The following is a 15889-nucleotide window of genomic DNA, read 5'->3' as shown; positions in this document are numbered from 1 at the left end:
CTTGGCAAAGGGCATGGTTCAAACCCAGTCCGTCACATGGAGTCATGCAAATTGCTCGTAGGATCAAATGGCTAACGAATAGATCAGTTAGCGGAAATACCAAATGGAATGTGTGAAACCTGTACCACAACGAGTGATCGTGGGTTTTGGCGGGCTGTGGGGAGATCAAAACTGGTAGAAAACTGTTGCTTAGCGACAAGGTGTCTGGCATAATAATCAATGATTTTATATAAAGCGCACAAATATAGTAGCAATATCAAATCTAACGATATTTTCTGGTATAAAACTTCAAATTGATCCAAAAGAGCCAAGTTAATTCTTTACCAAGATCTCTCTTCTAGCAATCATCAGGAGGATGATTTTAATTTGCGAATGGCAACATCACTCCTGTTGTTCGGCAAAATCCGATGCCCTCCAAGCGCGTCCCAATGCTGATAAGCATTCAGACCAGTGTCAGATTCATAGATGGCTTAGAACCAGCTTAGGATGGCAGTCACCAGGCACAAGCACTGGTATATATTTGCAACTGATTATTGGATTGCAATAAACACCATTGAGCAAAAGAGAAGTGCTAAGTAAAGAATAATTTCTCTTGTGGACCTAAGGGACTTGGTTTACTGGGAGAGAGATGTAGCAATCAGCTCAGATAGACAGATGCGAGACCAATATGGAACGAGAATGCAATCCATTTACATTCTGTTAAATCCTGCTGTATCAGCAGTGGAATTAACATATCCCATCAATAGGACTGTCCAAAAAGTTACAAATGGTGATTAATAAAATGTAGCTTGATAAAGAATTAACTTGGCTCCTTTGGATCAATTTGAAGTTTTGTACTGAAAGTATCTGTACAGTTAGATCGGACACTACTACTACATTTGTGCCTTAATATATAAAATCATTAAACACATATCCTTCCCGACATCCAGTGATTTATGGTGCACAAGACATTGTGTAGAAACCCATTTATTTAGCCACTGTACAATAGCTTTTGCTCTCTCCAGCAGGAGCCTCAGGAGAAAAGAATGCAGCCACTGCATCCAGTATATTTATTGTGCTCTAGTAGACATCTGGTTCCTTGTCAAGCTTCTAGGCATGCAGTCAGATGATGAGCTGCTCATTGCTCATTGTCATCTCTGGCCTGAATTACTGTAGTGCTTTGCTATGCAGTAAGGTACTGTAGTACAATTGGGTTAGTCAAAATGTCTGCTCGCCTTCTGGTCATGGATTCATTGGATATATTTAGAATACTGCTGCTGGAAGAGATTGAAATGGCTCTGGTCAGTGTTAGTCCAGCTGCAGCAATTAATGAGTTACATCTTTACTTTATTCCCTGCTCTGCTTTTCCCTTCACTTCCGTGCCTAATAACACAAGGTGACCCATTTCTTCCACTGCTTTGCACCCAGCAGATCATGTCCTTCTATAACCAAGTGCCTTTTTACGCGGCCAGTTCATTAGCTTGGCTCCCAATGAGGAGGTCTAGCTGGATGCAATGGGGGTGGATTGCCATTCTGCCCTCATTGGATGTTCATGCCATGCTGGGTGTCAATGCCATATTTAGAGGACAGAGCACTGGTCCCCTACTCTGCAGGGCTTTTGTCTACACACTCCTACTGGAACTCTACGAGGATGACAATCAATGATTTCAAAAGGAAATTGAATGGGATCTTAAGCGTAATGAGCTTTCTGGGCTACAGGGATACAAGCAAGTGAATAGGACTGATTGGATTGCTCTAGAAAGCTGGTGTGAAGTCAATGGGCTGAATAGCTCCTTCTCTGCTGCAATGATGCCATGAATCCACATAAACTTTGAGTAAGAAGAGCAGAGTTTTATAGTGGAAAGTCAGTTAGGTAAGCTATATATGAAACTTGGGTTGACGGCCAAAGCCTATAATACAGGACAGCTCGGTGAAAAGATAATCGAGGGAAGAGGAGATAACTGGAGAAGCAGTCGTTAAGTGGTACCAAGTTTGGGTTTTAAAATTCTGAGGATTGTAGAAAGAAGGGAAGATCGGGAAAGCAAATGAGCATCACAGCGTGTTGGGAAAGTGAGAATGGGTAAGAGGCAGAAGGGCATGTACTGTTCAATGAAAATGAGATGCCCTCCTGATATTCCCGGTGACATTAGCACTGAAGTGCACCTTAGGGTGAAATCCTGGTGGTTATCTGGCCCCAGTGGATTTTGGGGCCAGCTGTTTTATGCCCATTTAAAGACTGTTCTCAAAAGCCATTAAAAGCCAAGGTCTGGGTGGCACAGGAGTCGCAGACTTCCCCTCTCTTATATCTGCAGCTTGCCGCTGCTGAGTGCCACACACATGCCCCGACAAGGCACTCAATCAACTCTGCTCAGCATATGTGTGTGTGTGCCAGCTCTTCTGTCTTTAGCTGGAATCTCACTTGGCAGATTGTGGAAACTACAGACTTCACAGTTTAAAGGGAGGAACTTCCCTGCCACTATGCTGGGATTGCACAAACTCCAACAGGAACAAGCACTTACATTCCCCACCAGCCAGCCGCAAAGAGTGAGTACATTCCTGCTAATTGGCCATCCCTGAGCCCAGGCAGGTCAAGCAATCTGCTATTTGCTTTTTGGCAAATTGGCCCTCCAAGTAAAGCCTCATTCCAAAAAGGCCCATGCCAGGCTTTGTTATAGATAATCACAGGTGAGAAATAACATTTGGCCCACCTTAAAAAGGTCTGAGGACACCCATCTCTGCATCTAGTTTCTTCTGTACTAACTCCAGGGCTTTCACTCTCCATACTCTATTCAGACATTCTTCCCACAAACTGATCACCCTGTCTGAGAAATATCTCAGTGCTAAATTTACCTTCTTCAAGTTTAAAGCTGTGTCACCTCATCCACGCAATTTACCTTACAGAGGTGAGCTGGGATTTACCTTTTCTCACGCTCTTTACAACCTCATCAACCTCTACTAGATCGCCTGTCGGACAGCTCTTTTCCAAACTGAAATGTCACAGTTCTCCAGTCTTATGTCCATTGTTGCTAATCATACGGTGGATTCTAGGCGAGAGGAGCAAGCAGGAGGGGAGAGTGTAAAAACACACTCACTGGCCCAAATTTCTGGCTCAGAGTATTTTAACTCCTGAGCCTCATTGAAGTACACTTCCTGCCAAGAACAGACATGGTTAGAGTACAGCGTTGCTGCGATAGGTGGATATCAGGCAGTGACGCGGCACCACTGGTTTCAAGGTCAGTGCCAAGGAGAGAATCTCACGGGGAGCTGATGAAGGGGGAGTGGTGGGGGTGTGGGGGAGGTGGTGTGTGGGGAAAGGAGGCAGTGAATTTCTTTGTCCGACCCAGAGAGGCATTCCTTCTCCTCCTGGCCCCTGAAAGAACATTTTTGGACTTATCTGAAAGCTATCAGCTGCCGACATGCTCCAACCTGGCCGTAAAGCCATCATGGCTTCTCCAGCTCTGCCCTGAGTTAAAATGCTATTGAGATTCTTTCAATGTAATAGGACTGTAATTTGTATAAATTTACAAAGCTCCCTGCATGAACCCCGCAGGCATGTTACCAGAGATCGTGGTAAAAGATTGACTTCTGAGTGGGCTAAGGAAGAAAGGCTGGAATCCACATAGCACCTTTCAAGATCTTAGGATGTCTCAAAGGTCTTTGAAGGATTTTTTGAAACGTAGAAAACACAGCAGCCATTTTCACAGAGCAGGATTCTACAAACAGCCATGAAGTAATGGCCAGACCATCTTTTTCACTGATGGGTAGTTGAGAGATAAATGCTTTCCAAGGCATCAGAGAGACCTCCCTGCTCTTCTTCAGATCCACTTGAGGGGGCAGACAGGGCATCGGCTTGGTGTCTTATCAGACATACGGCATCTCTGACAGTGCAGCACTCCCCCAGTACTGCACCGGGAGAATGCCAGGCTGGATATTTGTAATCAAGTCGCTGGAGTGGGACTGAGAGGTGAGAGAGCTACTGACTGAACCACAGCTGACATCTGCTTGTTTTTTGCTGCCCACTTTCCATAAGGGTGTGTGTGCCAATGGAGTATGAAACCTGCTGTATACAGTGTGCCACAGAAAGTGCACAATCTTCATCTGAATTTGCTGAATTTAAGAATCTTAAAGAAAACTAAATAACCCAGTGTACCAATGGCCAGTGCACCAATGGCCATGCACCAATGCCCAGTGCACCAATGCAGTGCACCATTGGCCATGCACCAATTCCCAGTGCACCAATGGCCATGCACCAATTCCCAGTGCACCAATGGCCAGTGCACCAGTGGCCATGCACCAATGCCCAGTGCACCAATGGCCAGTGCACCAATGCCCACTGCAGCAATGGCCAGTTCACCAATGCCCAATGCACCAATGGCCAGTGCACCAATGGCTAGTGCATCAATGGTCAGTGCAGCAATGGCCAGTGCACCAATGCCCACTGCAGCAATGGCCAGTTCACCAATGCCCAGTTCACCAATGCCCAGTTCACCAATGGCCAGTGCAGCAATGGCCAGTGCACCAATGCTGAGTGCAGCAATGGCCAGTGCACCAATGGCCAGTGCAGCAATGGCCAGTGCACCAATGGCCAGTGCAGCAATGGCCAGTGCACCAATGCCGAGTGCAGCAATGGCTAGTGCAGCAATGGCCATGCACCAATGCCCAGTGCACCAATGGCCAGTGCACCAATGGCCAGTGCACCAATGGCTAGTGCACCAATGGTCAGTGCACCAATGGCCAGTGCAGCAATGCCCACTGCAGCAATGGCCAGTTCACCAATGCCCAGTGCACCAATGGCCAGTGCACCAATGCTGAGTGCAGCAATGGCCAGTGCACCAATGGCCAGTGCAGCAATGGCCAGTGCACCAATGCCGAGTGCAGCAATGGCTAGTGCAGCAATGGCCAGTGCACCAATGACCAGTGCACCAATGGCCATGCACCAATGCCCAGTGCACCAATGGCCAGTGCATTAATGCCCAGTGCACCAATGGCCAGTGCACCAATGGCTAGTGCACCAATGGTCAGTGCAGCAATGGCCAGTGCACCAATGCCCACTGCAGCAATGGCCAGTTCACCAATGCCCAGTGCACCAATGGCCAGTGCACCAATGCTGAGTGCAGCAATGGCCAGTGCACCAATGGCCAGTGCAGCAATGGCCAGTGCACCAATGACCAGTGCACCAATGCCGAGTGCAGCAATGGCCAGTGCACCAATGGCCATATTGAAGCAAATCTAAAAGCGTGTAGACTGAAAAACAGGGCATGGGATTCAGAACCTCATGCTTCTAATAAAATTAATGGTTGTCTATCCCTTCTAAAGGATTTTTGGGCTTTTTCCCGGAATTAGTTACTAACTTACAAACGCAGAGCCTGGTTAAAAGAACTGTTAAACTGACTGGGCAAGTCTAGATTCTGGGAAGGCTGACCAAATTCAAAAAGTGCTACACAGGCTGTCTGGAAAGTTGCAGATAAGGAGCATAAAAACAGAAAATGCTGGAAAGCTCAGCAGGTCTGGCAGCATCTGCGGAGAGAGAAACACAGTTAACGTTTCGAGTCTGTCTGACTCTTCTTCAGAGCCCTTGAGAAACTGTGACAAACCATTGTTGACACCCAGTGCTGTTTGGTAGCTTCAGTCTGTGTATCCATGGATAGGAGAGATTGGAAAATTACTGGAAGGGGTTATTTTGGTCAGCAAGAACTGTCAGTTAGAAATAGTTCACAAGACCAATCAGGTCTCATTGCTGGAATCAGACCAGGAGATCGTTAAAACGAGAAATCCATGGATTATTAACATTTCATCATGCAGAATGTTGGTTGAGAATTAATCTTCTCGTGTTCAAGGTGCAGGAGAATCAGCTACTCTGAGTTTTGCATTGTGTAACTGATTTAAAGATAGTTTTAAATGTTAATAAAAATACTAATGAGTAAAGTTTAAGGCCTAGATTTTCGTCCGCGCGTTCAGGTGTGCAGAGTTGGGAGAATTCCTGGCTCCGTGAACACGACTTCTAAAAGCGTCTGATTGAGCGTCAGATTTTCGGTCCGGAGGGACGGGCTATATTAAGAGTTGGGAGGGCGATCCCAGAAGTAGTGAGGGGTTGGAGGTAGGCCCGGGCGGGTTGGACAATTCGGACGCAGGTAAAAAGCAGGCCCTCAAAAAGGCACACTTGAGAGATAGGTCACCCATGGTGAAGTCCCTGTGCTTCAGAGGAGACATCATTGACTTGTCAGGTGAGTGGGAACTCTGTAAATATTGTCCAACTGTTGGTTGACCCTGGAAGAGATGGCCCATCATGGGCCTTCCCTAGGAAAATATTGGTATTGTTGCTGCTTATTTACTGTGTACTGTACTGAAGCACTGAAACCATGGAGTGGATTCATAAGACATGGAGATGGCAAGATCTTGCTACCACTGCTTGGTGTTGTAATATGCCTTTGAGGGATATCAGCACGACATCACTAGAAGGGAAGTGTGTCATGTTATGATGTCGGGCGAGCGTCCCGATGTCATCACGCACTCGCGCGATATTTCGGTCAGCGGGCGCATGCTAAACTCGGAAGCGCGCCGGCCGACATTTAAGAGGGTTATTAAGCCCATTAACAGCATAATTAACTGGGATTTTTCGCTGCCCGTCTAACGTTACGGTTGGCGGGTGGGCCCAGACTGGGGGGGCGGGTCAGCCTGGCTGAGAACAATTCACTCAGTTGAGCAGATGGCCATGGAGATCGCCTGATCAGCTGTCTGTCGGTGACGGTGAATCGCCAGGAGCAGGTGATAAAGCCGGTGTTAAAATCACCTTGGCACATGGTGGTAATGGGGGAGGTCGTGATGTCAGTTCACCTCAGCACAAAGGAGGTTGGCATGAGAGGGAGTACAAGGGTGGGATTACATCATAAGGGCAGCGGTGAGCATGGTTAAACGCAATGACATACATCAGAGTGTGTTTTCACAATGTGAAGGGCTAAGTAACTCCTTTTGTGTTTCACACAGGTCCCAGCTCTGCTCACTCGCTACCCACCAACCACTCGCCCACCCCCGCCATTCCCCCAGGCCAGTTCATCCCTCAGGAGGCATCAGGAGGAAGAAGAGGGATGTGCAAGGAAGCAGCATCACAAGTGACTAGCTCACACTCTGCCAACTCAGATACCAGCACATCGGAGGGATTAGCACATGTGTAGAGTTGGTGGCACAGGGTAAAAGTCAGAAAGTAGACCACTGGCCAGATGGATGGTGTGCAAGTTTTTCAAACAGCTGTTGTTGCACAGTTGTTTGCTTTTCCTGCACAAGATGCCTAATCTGAATGCTGGCTGGCACATATAATCCTATCAGCATGTAGCGGGTGTAAAGTCTTAAGTCATGTCTTAAATCTTGTCACTCAGCATTGTGGGCATGGTCTGATTATGGAAAAGGTGGTGGCCATAGAATCTTATTCACAGGCACTGGCGTTTGTGTGAGGGGGCAAGTTTGTGAAAGACCTCCTTCCACATGTTTCTATACATGTTGAGACCCATGGTTGTGATGGCCTGGGTTGCAGCCATTTTAATGTAACTGAATCAAACTCATAGATGCTGATTCTCCCCCTTGTGAGGGATGGGCATTGCCCTGAGTAATTGAGGCGTCAATGGTGTCTAGACATGGGTGTTGCTCACCAGGGACTGGCTGATGGCAAGTGTGATACCTGAGGCCCCTATGTGAATCGATGTTACAGAAGGAGACATAGAAACATAGAAAATTGAAGCAGGAGTAGGTCATTTGGCCCTTTGAGCCTGCTCCAATATCATCATGGCTGATCCTCTATCTGAACGCCATACTCCCACTCTCTCCACATACCGCTTGACACCTTTAGAGTTTAGAAATCTATCTATTTCCTTCCTAAATATATTCAGTGACTTGGCCTCCACAGCCCTCTTTGGTACAGAATTCCACCACCATCTGAGTGAAGAGGTTTCTCCTCATCTCAGTCCTGAATGGCCTACCCCTTATCCTGAGACTGTGACCCCTTGTTCTAAGCCCCTCAGCCAGTGGAAGCATCATCCCTGCATCCAATCTGTTCATCCCTGTCAGAATTTCATATGTTTCAATGAGATCCCCTCTTATTCTTCTAAACTCCAGTGTACGTAGGCCTAGTTGGCCTAACCTCTCCTCGTATGACAATCTTGCCATCCCTGGAATCAGTCTGGTGAACCTTCACTGCACTCCCTGTTGGAAAGTATATCTTTTCTCAGGTAAGGAGACCAAAACTGCACACAATACTCCAGGTGTCATCTCACCAAGGCCCAGTATAGTTGCAGTAAAACATCCTTGCTCCTGTACTCCAGTCCTCTTGCAATGAAGGCCAACATACCATTTATCTTCTTAGCTGCTTGCTGCACATGCTTGCTTTCAGTCATTGGTGTGCAAGGACACCCAGGTGCCTTTGTACACCAACATTTCCCAATCTATTACCATTTAAATAATACTCTGCCATTCTGTTTTTTCCTACCAAAGTGGATAACTTCACACTTATCCACGTTATACTGCATCTGCCACGTATTTGTCCACTCACTCAACCTGTCTAAGGTGCCTTGAAGCCTCTTAATATCCTCCTCACCATTCACATTCCCACCAAGTTTTGTGCTGTCAGCAAACATAGGAAATGTTACATTTAGTTCCCTCATCCAAATCATTGATATATATTGTGAATAGTGGGGGCCCAAGCACTGATCCCTGCGGTACCCCAATAGTCACCACCTTCCATTCTGAAAAAGACCCATTTATTCCTACTCTCTCTTTCCTGTCTGCTAACCAATTCTCAATCCATGCCAATATATTACCCCCAATCCCATGTGCTTTAATTTTACACACTAACTTCTTATGTAGGACTTTATCAAAAGTTTTCTGAAAATCCAAATACACCACATCCACTGGGTCTCCCTTATCTATTCTGCCAGTTACGTCCTCAAAAAAAACTCCAGTAGGTTTGTCAAACATGATTTCCCTTCCATAAATCCATGTTGACTTTGTCTAATCCTGATGATATTTTCTAAATGTCCTGTTATCACATCCTTTATAATAGACTCTAACATTTTCCCTACCACTGACATTAGGCTAACCGGTCTGTAATTCACTGTTTTCTCCCTCCCTCCTTTTTTAAATAGTGGGGTTACATTTGTCACCCTTCAATCTGCCAGGACTGTTCCAGAATCTACAGAATTTTGGAAGATGACAACCAACACATCCACTATTTCCATAGCCTACCTCTTTAGTATTCTGAGCCAATATCCTCTCTCACTATCGCACTGATTTCACTGATGCTGATGTCACTGAGACGTCTGGCGATGATACTCTCTTGCACAAAGTTAGCCCTGGGCACCTGGCCAAGGCTTTCCAGCTGCTCTGCCATTGGTGGTCTCCTCATCCTCCTCCATTTGGGAATAATCAGAATAGGCGGAGCCTCCTCCTCCTCACGTTCCTCATCCTCCTCCTCAGAGGTGGGAGCTCTGCCCTTGGCATTGTCGTCATCAATTTCCAGACCCTCCGCTGCACAATGTTGTGCAGTGCACCACCACTGGCCTTGATACCCTTGCTGGGGCAAACTGCAGGGCTCCACCTGAGCGATCGAGTCACTTTGAGGGCATTTTTAGAAGGCCAATGGCCTGCTCGATTGTGCTGTTTGTGACGACATGGCTGCTGTCGTAGTTACGCTCTGCCTCAGTGTGAGGGCTCCTAAAGGGGGGGAGTCATTAAAAGGTCCTCTAGAAGCCAACCATGGGTCTGCGAGGATGGTTGAAATATCTGAGGGACGTGGGAACTCGCTGATTTGAAGGAGTTGAGGCAGCTGCCAGGGCACCTTGCCCAGACTTGAAGGAAGACCTCGGGATCACAAACCATTTGTACATTGCATGAGTAGAGGAACTTCCGGTTGACGAAGGCGCCCGAATTATGAGTTGGAGCCTTTAAGGCAACATGGGAGCAATCAATAACACCTTGTACCTGAGGGAAACCTGCTCATTGGGAAAAGGCTGTGATTCTTTGTGTCTGAGATGGCAAATCTATAGGGGAATTAGCGTGATCCCCCACACAAGCAGACAGGGCATTAGTTACAGCAGCAGCTCAGCTTTGTGCTGCTGACTGGGATACGCCAGGCGGGTCTTCTCCTGAACCCTGCAAAGAGCCTGAGGCATAAAATTTGAGAGCGACAGTTACCTTCACAGCCACTGGCAGGGCTTGGGGGCCTATGGATTGTGACTCGAGTTGCCGCTACAGGACCCTGCAACAAATGTCGGTATCCACCTCATGGTTTAGCCTCGGTCGCCTTCGGCATATTGAGGTATGATATCGTAGGTCTGTACGCCCTTCCCACAGGGTAGTGCCTGGTTGTCCTGCCTCTCCCCCTCCTCCTTGCTGGTGTACATAGTGCTGCCTCTTCCTCTCTCTGGTCTCCGGCTGCTCACTCTGACTGGCTCCTATGGCCTCTATGTGCGAGGGTCCCATGTCCACCCTTGTATCTTCCCTCGCACAAAGTGCAAAGTTCTCCCTGGCACCTGGGTGCACAAGAGAGTAGGAGCAAAAATAAAACTGCCCTGCCAGTCTGGCAGACCTACCCGCCTATACCTTTGGATTACAGCAAAACAGTTTGAATTGCGATTTTGCCAATTCTGGGCAAGTTCAAAGCTAATTCCAAAGCAGTACCCTGGCTATCTGAAGAAATGTACAAAGTTCAGACCTGCTCCTACAAAGTCTACTCTGCGCACGTCACATCTCAGAACCTGTGAGACTACACTCCGGCTTGAGTGGAGGGGGCTACTGATTAATGTGGGCAGTTGCCTCTGTGGAACGCGCACGCATGATTCCCAACCTGGGCCCATTCCCACTCCCCCTCCCCCACCGCCGCAAAAATGGTAGGTGCCATGTTCGGGGTGGGGCTTCCAATTTCTGGGCATCTCCGCCATTTTTGCTATGACAGAGAGGCTCTCCGTTGCAGCGAAAGTTCAGGCCTAAGCCTTACCTCTGATTACCCTAGTTAAAGAGTAAAAGCAAATACTTTACGCTTCAGCGCTATTGAAGATAGAGACACGTCAAAGTTTATCGCCCTGCACCCATCAGGACCCTTCGTAAGATGAAAAGCTTTGACATGTCTCTTTTTTCAGCAACACTCAAGTTCTGTGCTACCAAACAACTTTACACTTCCTTACTTCTCACAGTCAATTAATATTCCAATACAGAAGCTTTTCCTTGACTGATTTTTCACCATGAAATAGAGAACAGGCTGAAAAGATATCAGATTCGGAAAAAAATCCCAGCTGGAACAGGATTGGGTTTGGCTTCTGCATAGTCAAAAGAACCTGTCTACACTCAGTAGGTAGGGTCATGACAAAGAATGGATCCTTTGTACAAGTTACTGGCGTGCTGTTTGTGCTCAACGGAGTCATTATCATCATCATCAGAGAGGAGAAAAGCCAAGAAAACGTTTGGGGCAGCACAAAGCCCACGTATAGAGGCAATGCCTTGTGGTGTAATAAGCTTAGGTCTCGACATTTAATTAGCGTCCTGAATGATACAGCAATTTGACAACTGGTAATCTAACTGTGGAATCACCAGGTTCGAGAAGAACTAAGCCAGAAATTCAAGGTTAAATGGAGAATTCAATACTGATGTTCCAGCAACACTTTTCTACTGATGTGAAGTGCTTTTGAGTGTGTTCCAGGTGGCAGTAGCATTATACCTTGGGAGTCAGGCCCTTAAACAGGCTGGGTGGGAGGTGGTCTTACACATCCATGAACCCCTCTTTCATACCTTAACCAGCCAGGCAGCAGACATCATTATTTGTACTTGCAAAGTTCCTTTGTTAATCCGGCACAGTCCTGCCTATGTTGAGGGTAATAAATTAAAATCCTATGCGCCAACATCCCTAGAATGATTAAGGTTCCAGCACTGTGATTGCCTGGTCTTCCGTTATCCCCATCAACAGCTTCATAGTACAATTTTCACTTGTATTTCTGGTTTAGAGTTTCTAAATGTTCCAATCTCAGGAAAAATTGACCTTTTCTTCTCGAGAGCTCCCGGTCTCTATTTCCATTTTCCATTTTGTGTGGGGGGGAGCGACGGAAAATCTGGTAGAGCAGCGAGTGCACACAGAAACCTCACTTCCCCACAGAAGGGAACCTTTTCATAGGGTAGATCTTTAGCCAAGCCTGACCTCGCCTTCATCACCATCTCAATAACCCTGCCCAACAAACTTACACAAAGCCGGCACTGACATTAACATTGAATAGCATTCGAGGAAGAAGAAAAATTAACCTACTCAAAATAGATGTTGGTAAGACCGGAATACATAATGGCACAAAATAAGTGTCATCCAATTAACTCTATCAATCTCATCAAAACCATCAGATAAATCCTGGTATAAAAATAGATGTTTGTATCTCACTGTAAAAGCCACTATTACACTAAATCGTAAAATCAATTTCACTTGATTTAAGCAAAACAGATGCCCTTTTCTGGCATTTTCAGCAGCTGAATTATATTCTTTGATAAGTTGAAGAGTTGGCTGCATTTAGCTTCAACACCAGTGGTGTCTCCAATTGACATGGGTGAATTATTACTCAGGCTGGTCATGTTTAGTTTACTGCCAGAATGTTGAGGTTTACATTAATCAAATGTATTCATTAATAATGAACTAAAACCAAAAAAAAAAGAGCTAGCAGCAAATTCATCTTGATGTGAAAATGTTAGCTCCCCAACCAGAAACATTTGAAACCAGAATACATTCAGCCCCACAAGCCTTTTCTGTTATTCAATTACATTGTACTTCTTTGGACTATAGGATGATTACAGCACAGAAGGAGACCATTCGGCCTATCGTATCCATACAGCCTCTCTGCGAGAGAAACTCAGCTGGCCTCACTCCCCCACCTTTTCCCGATTGCTCTGCAAATCTTTTCTCTTCAGATAGTTATCCAATTCCCTTTTGAAAGACACCATTGAATCTGCCTCCACCACACTCTCAGGCAGGGCATTCCTGATCCTAACCACTCATTGCATAAAGATGTTCTTACCTCATGCCACCCCTGGTTCTTTCTCCACCTTAAATTGGTGCACCCCTGGTCCTCGACCCTTCCACCAATGGGAACAGTTTCTCCCTATCTCCTCTGCCCAGAACCATCATAATTTTGAATAGCTCTGTCAAATCTCCTCTCAACCTTCTCGACTCTGAAGAGAACGATCCAGCTTCTCCAATCTATCCTCATAACCTGAAGTCCCTCAAACCCAGAACCATTCTCAAATATCTTTTCTGCACCCACTCCAATGTCTTCACTTCATTCCTAATGTGCGGTGCCAGCAGTGAACACCATATTCCAGTTGAGGCCAAGCCAGTGTTTCATAGGGTTCACCATAATGTCCCTGTTTTTGTACTCTATGCCTCTGAAGCCCAGGATCCCGAATGACTTATTAACCGGTTTCTCAGCCTGCCTTGCTACCTTCACTGATTTACCCTCAGGTCCCTCTGCTCCTGCAACCCTTTTCGAACCCCTTTGCCCGGAATTTTTTGTCCCCTGTTGGCATCATGGCAGGAAGGCCAAAAATCAGGTTCATGATGTTGTGAAACCAATTTGCGACCGCCCGCTCAACCCGCTCAATGGCAGGCCTTGTTTCCTGCCACCAGACATCAGGAATGTTATTTTAATACATCTCCATCTCATCCTAATCCCTGCCCATTGGAATTATCTCCCTACGCTGGATCATCTGGGAATCACGCCAATGTGTTTCACAACTGTACATAAGCGACATGCACCTGATGAGCTGCACTTCACTTTAGGCTTTAAGGTTTGTTTGCCTACCTTGCTTCAGGCAGCACTCGTGGTCATCAGCACCAGGCTTCACAGGCAGTGCCACATCACTTTTAGGGGGGCTCACGGGCAGGTCTCTACCTACCAGACCAGCTGTAAGGTGGGGGTGGCTTTTCAACAGCCGCAGGTCTAGGGCTTGTTTGGGGAAGGGGGAGTAGAGGCCTCAGGCAAGGAAGAGGCTGCAGGGAGAGGGCTGCACTGGGGAAGGGGGGTATCCCAGGGTGTGTGTGCAGGAACATGTTGATTTGTGCAAGTGGCCTCAAGAGGGTGAGGGATGAGGAGGCAATCTCCAGAGGAGATGACGCCAGATGGAGATGCGAGGGTATGTGTGTGAGAATGGGTGGTGATGTCCCTTGAGCTGGCAGTGAGTGAGATGCCAGTGAATGTGTGATGGGCTTGTGAGTGAGTGAGTTTAGAGAGATGAGATGGTTGCCTTACCCTGGCTGCACGGATGAGATCATTCATCTTCTTCTGCAGTGGATGGACAACCTCTCGTGTGCAGCATTGGCACTGACCACCACTGCCACTGCCTCCCAAACCGAAGTGGTGAGATTTCTGGACCTCCTGCAGCAAGAACAGGGGTGGGGGACATCACAGTGGGCCTCCAAAAGGCATTCCAGTGATGGGTCACTGAACTCTTCTTGGCTTTCAGGGCCATGTCTTCACTGGAGCAGTCCTGGGCCGCAAGAATTGAGAGCTGTGTGCGTGGCTGCAGTTTAGATATGGCATCTGGAGTGAGGAAACGGTGAGGTAATGGCATGGCGGGCGATTCAGAGGCCGAACCGCCAGTGAGACAGCGTGGTTCCTGTGGCTGTATAATTAATGAGGTGGGAAGCAGAAGATACAGCGTTTAAAAGCCACCATTGCAGCTGGCGGGTAAAGCGTCCTTTTTCCCGCCCGCTACTGCACTTAGTCCAAATCTGCGACTATTCTGCATTTTATTTTATTCATTCTTCCTACGAAAATGTGTCACTTCACACTTCTCTGCATTCAAGCTCATCTGCCACGTATCAGTCCATTCCTCCAGCTAGTCTATATCCTCTTGAAGTCTCTCATTATCCTCCTCACAGTTCAAAATACTTCCATGTTTTGTTCGTCTCTAAATTTTGTAATTCTGCCCTGCCCACATTAATATGTCATCACAAAGTTATCTGCTTTTTTAAAAATGGCGTTAGATGTAGGATAAATGGTGGCAAAGTCATCGGTAGAGCTCTTCAAAGGGGATATGGATATGGAGCCCTGGTTTACCTTTTCAGTTGGAAGATGGCATCTCCAACAGAGCATTTCCTCAATACTGCACTGGGGGTGGCACCCTAAGCAAAAAGGTACAGGAACAAGGCAATTGGTCTCGATTTTATACTCCACCCCTCTGCTAATGGGATCTGATGCCTTATTTGCCTTTATTGGGCAGGCAATCACCTCCGTCCATTCCATCAATTCATTCACAATCACAGTCTGTTTCCCAAGAGCAACTATCTTGTTTCGTTTTCAGCACTGATACGCTTCAGGGTTTATTTGACCATTTCTCCATAGAAAGGATTTGGGGCAAAAAAAAAAGCTAACTATAATTTGGGAATTTTAAAAAGCCTAGTGCATTAAGACAACCTTTTTTTTTAAAAAAGAACAGGTTGAAGTCTTAAGTAGTTAAGTAGCTAGGCATTGATGTGTGTTCTCCGTAGACAGTGATTAATCACCAATTTGCTACACTGGCTTGACATTCAAAAACACCTCACAAAAGTTGTATTGGAAAGTCCTTGATCCCTTTTTTGGCTGTGATGGAGGGAGATGAGGACAGAGATAAAGACACAGGAAGAGAAGCTCTTTGAAACAGAATGCTGCACAGGCAGTCAGGTTTTGGAAGAATACACTGGAAGACACGAGTAGAAATTTTACTTGTCTCAAGAGGTTTGTCGCCCTGATAGAGGTGAAAATAACTGCACACCAAGCCGGACTGGGAGAAGTGTGAGATGTGGGGATCAAAGAGGTAGATTTTGAGGAAGATTTTAAAGGAAAGGTGTTGCAAGGCTTTAAGAGAGAACGGTGTCCTTCAGCTCTCAGCCAGCTGAGTCAGTGTTGGAGTGCAGTCA

At 46.6% G+C, this 15889-nt stretch overlaps 1 protein-coding gene across 1 annotated transcript in view; it reads right to left on the bottom strand.

Annotated features, from left to right (window-relative positions):
* Positions 1-4628, bottom strand: part of LOC144694615 (VPS10 domain-containing receptor SorCS1-like) — a 776365-nt gene extending 771737 nt beyond the window's left edge. The window contains exon 1 of the mRNA XM_078565215.1: positions 4260-4628. Within this exon, the coding sequence (XP_078421341.1) occupies positions 4260-4628 (369 nt within the window). The remainder of the gene's footprint in view (positions 1-4259) is intronic.
* Positions 4629-15889: the final 11261 nt, after the last annotated feature.

Source organism: Cetorhinus maximus, chromosome 20 (assembly GCF_964194155.1).
Source record: "Cetorhinus maximus chromosome 20, sCetMax3.hap1.1, whole genome shotgun sequence".
In the NCBI taxonomy this organism is placed as follows: Eukaryota; Metazoa; Chordata; class Chondrichthyes; order Lamniformes; family Cetorhinidae; genus Cetorhinus; species Cetorhinus maximus.
Note: the sequence above shows the minus strand (reverse complement) of the source record. Positions and strands in the feature narration are given on the sequence as shown.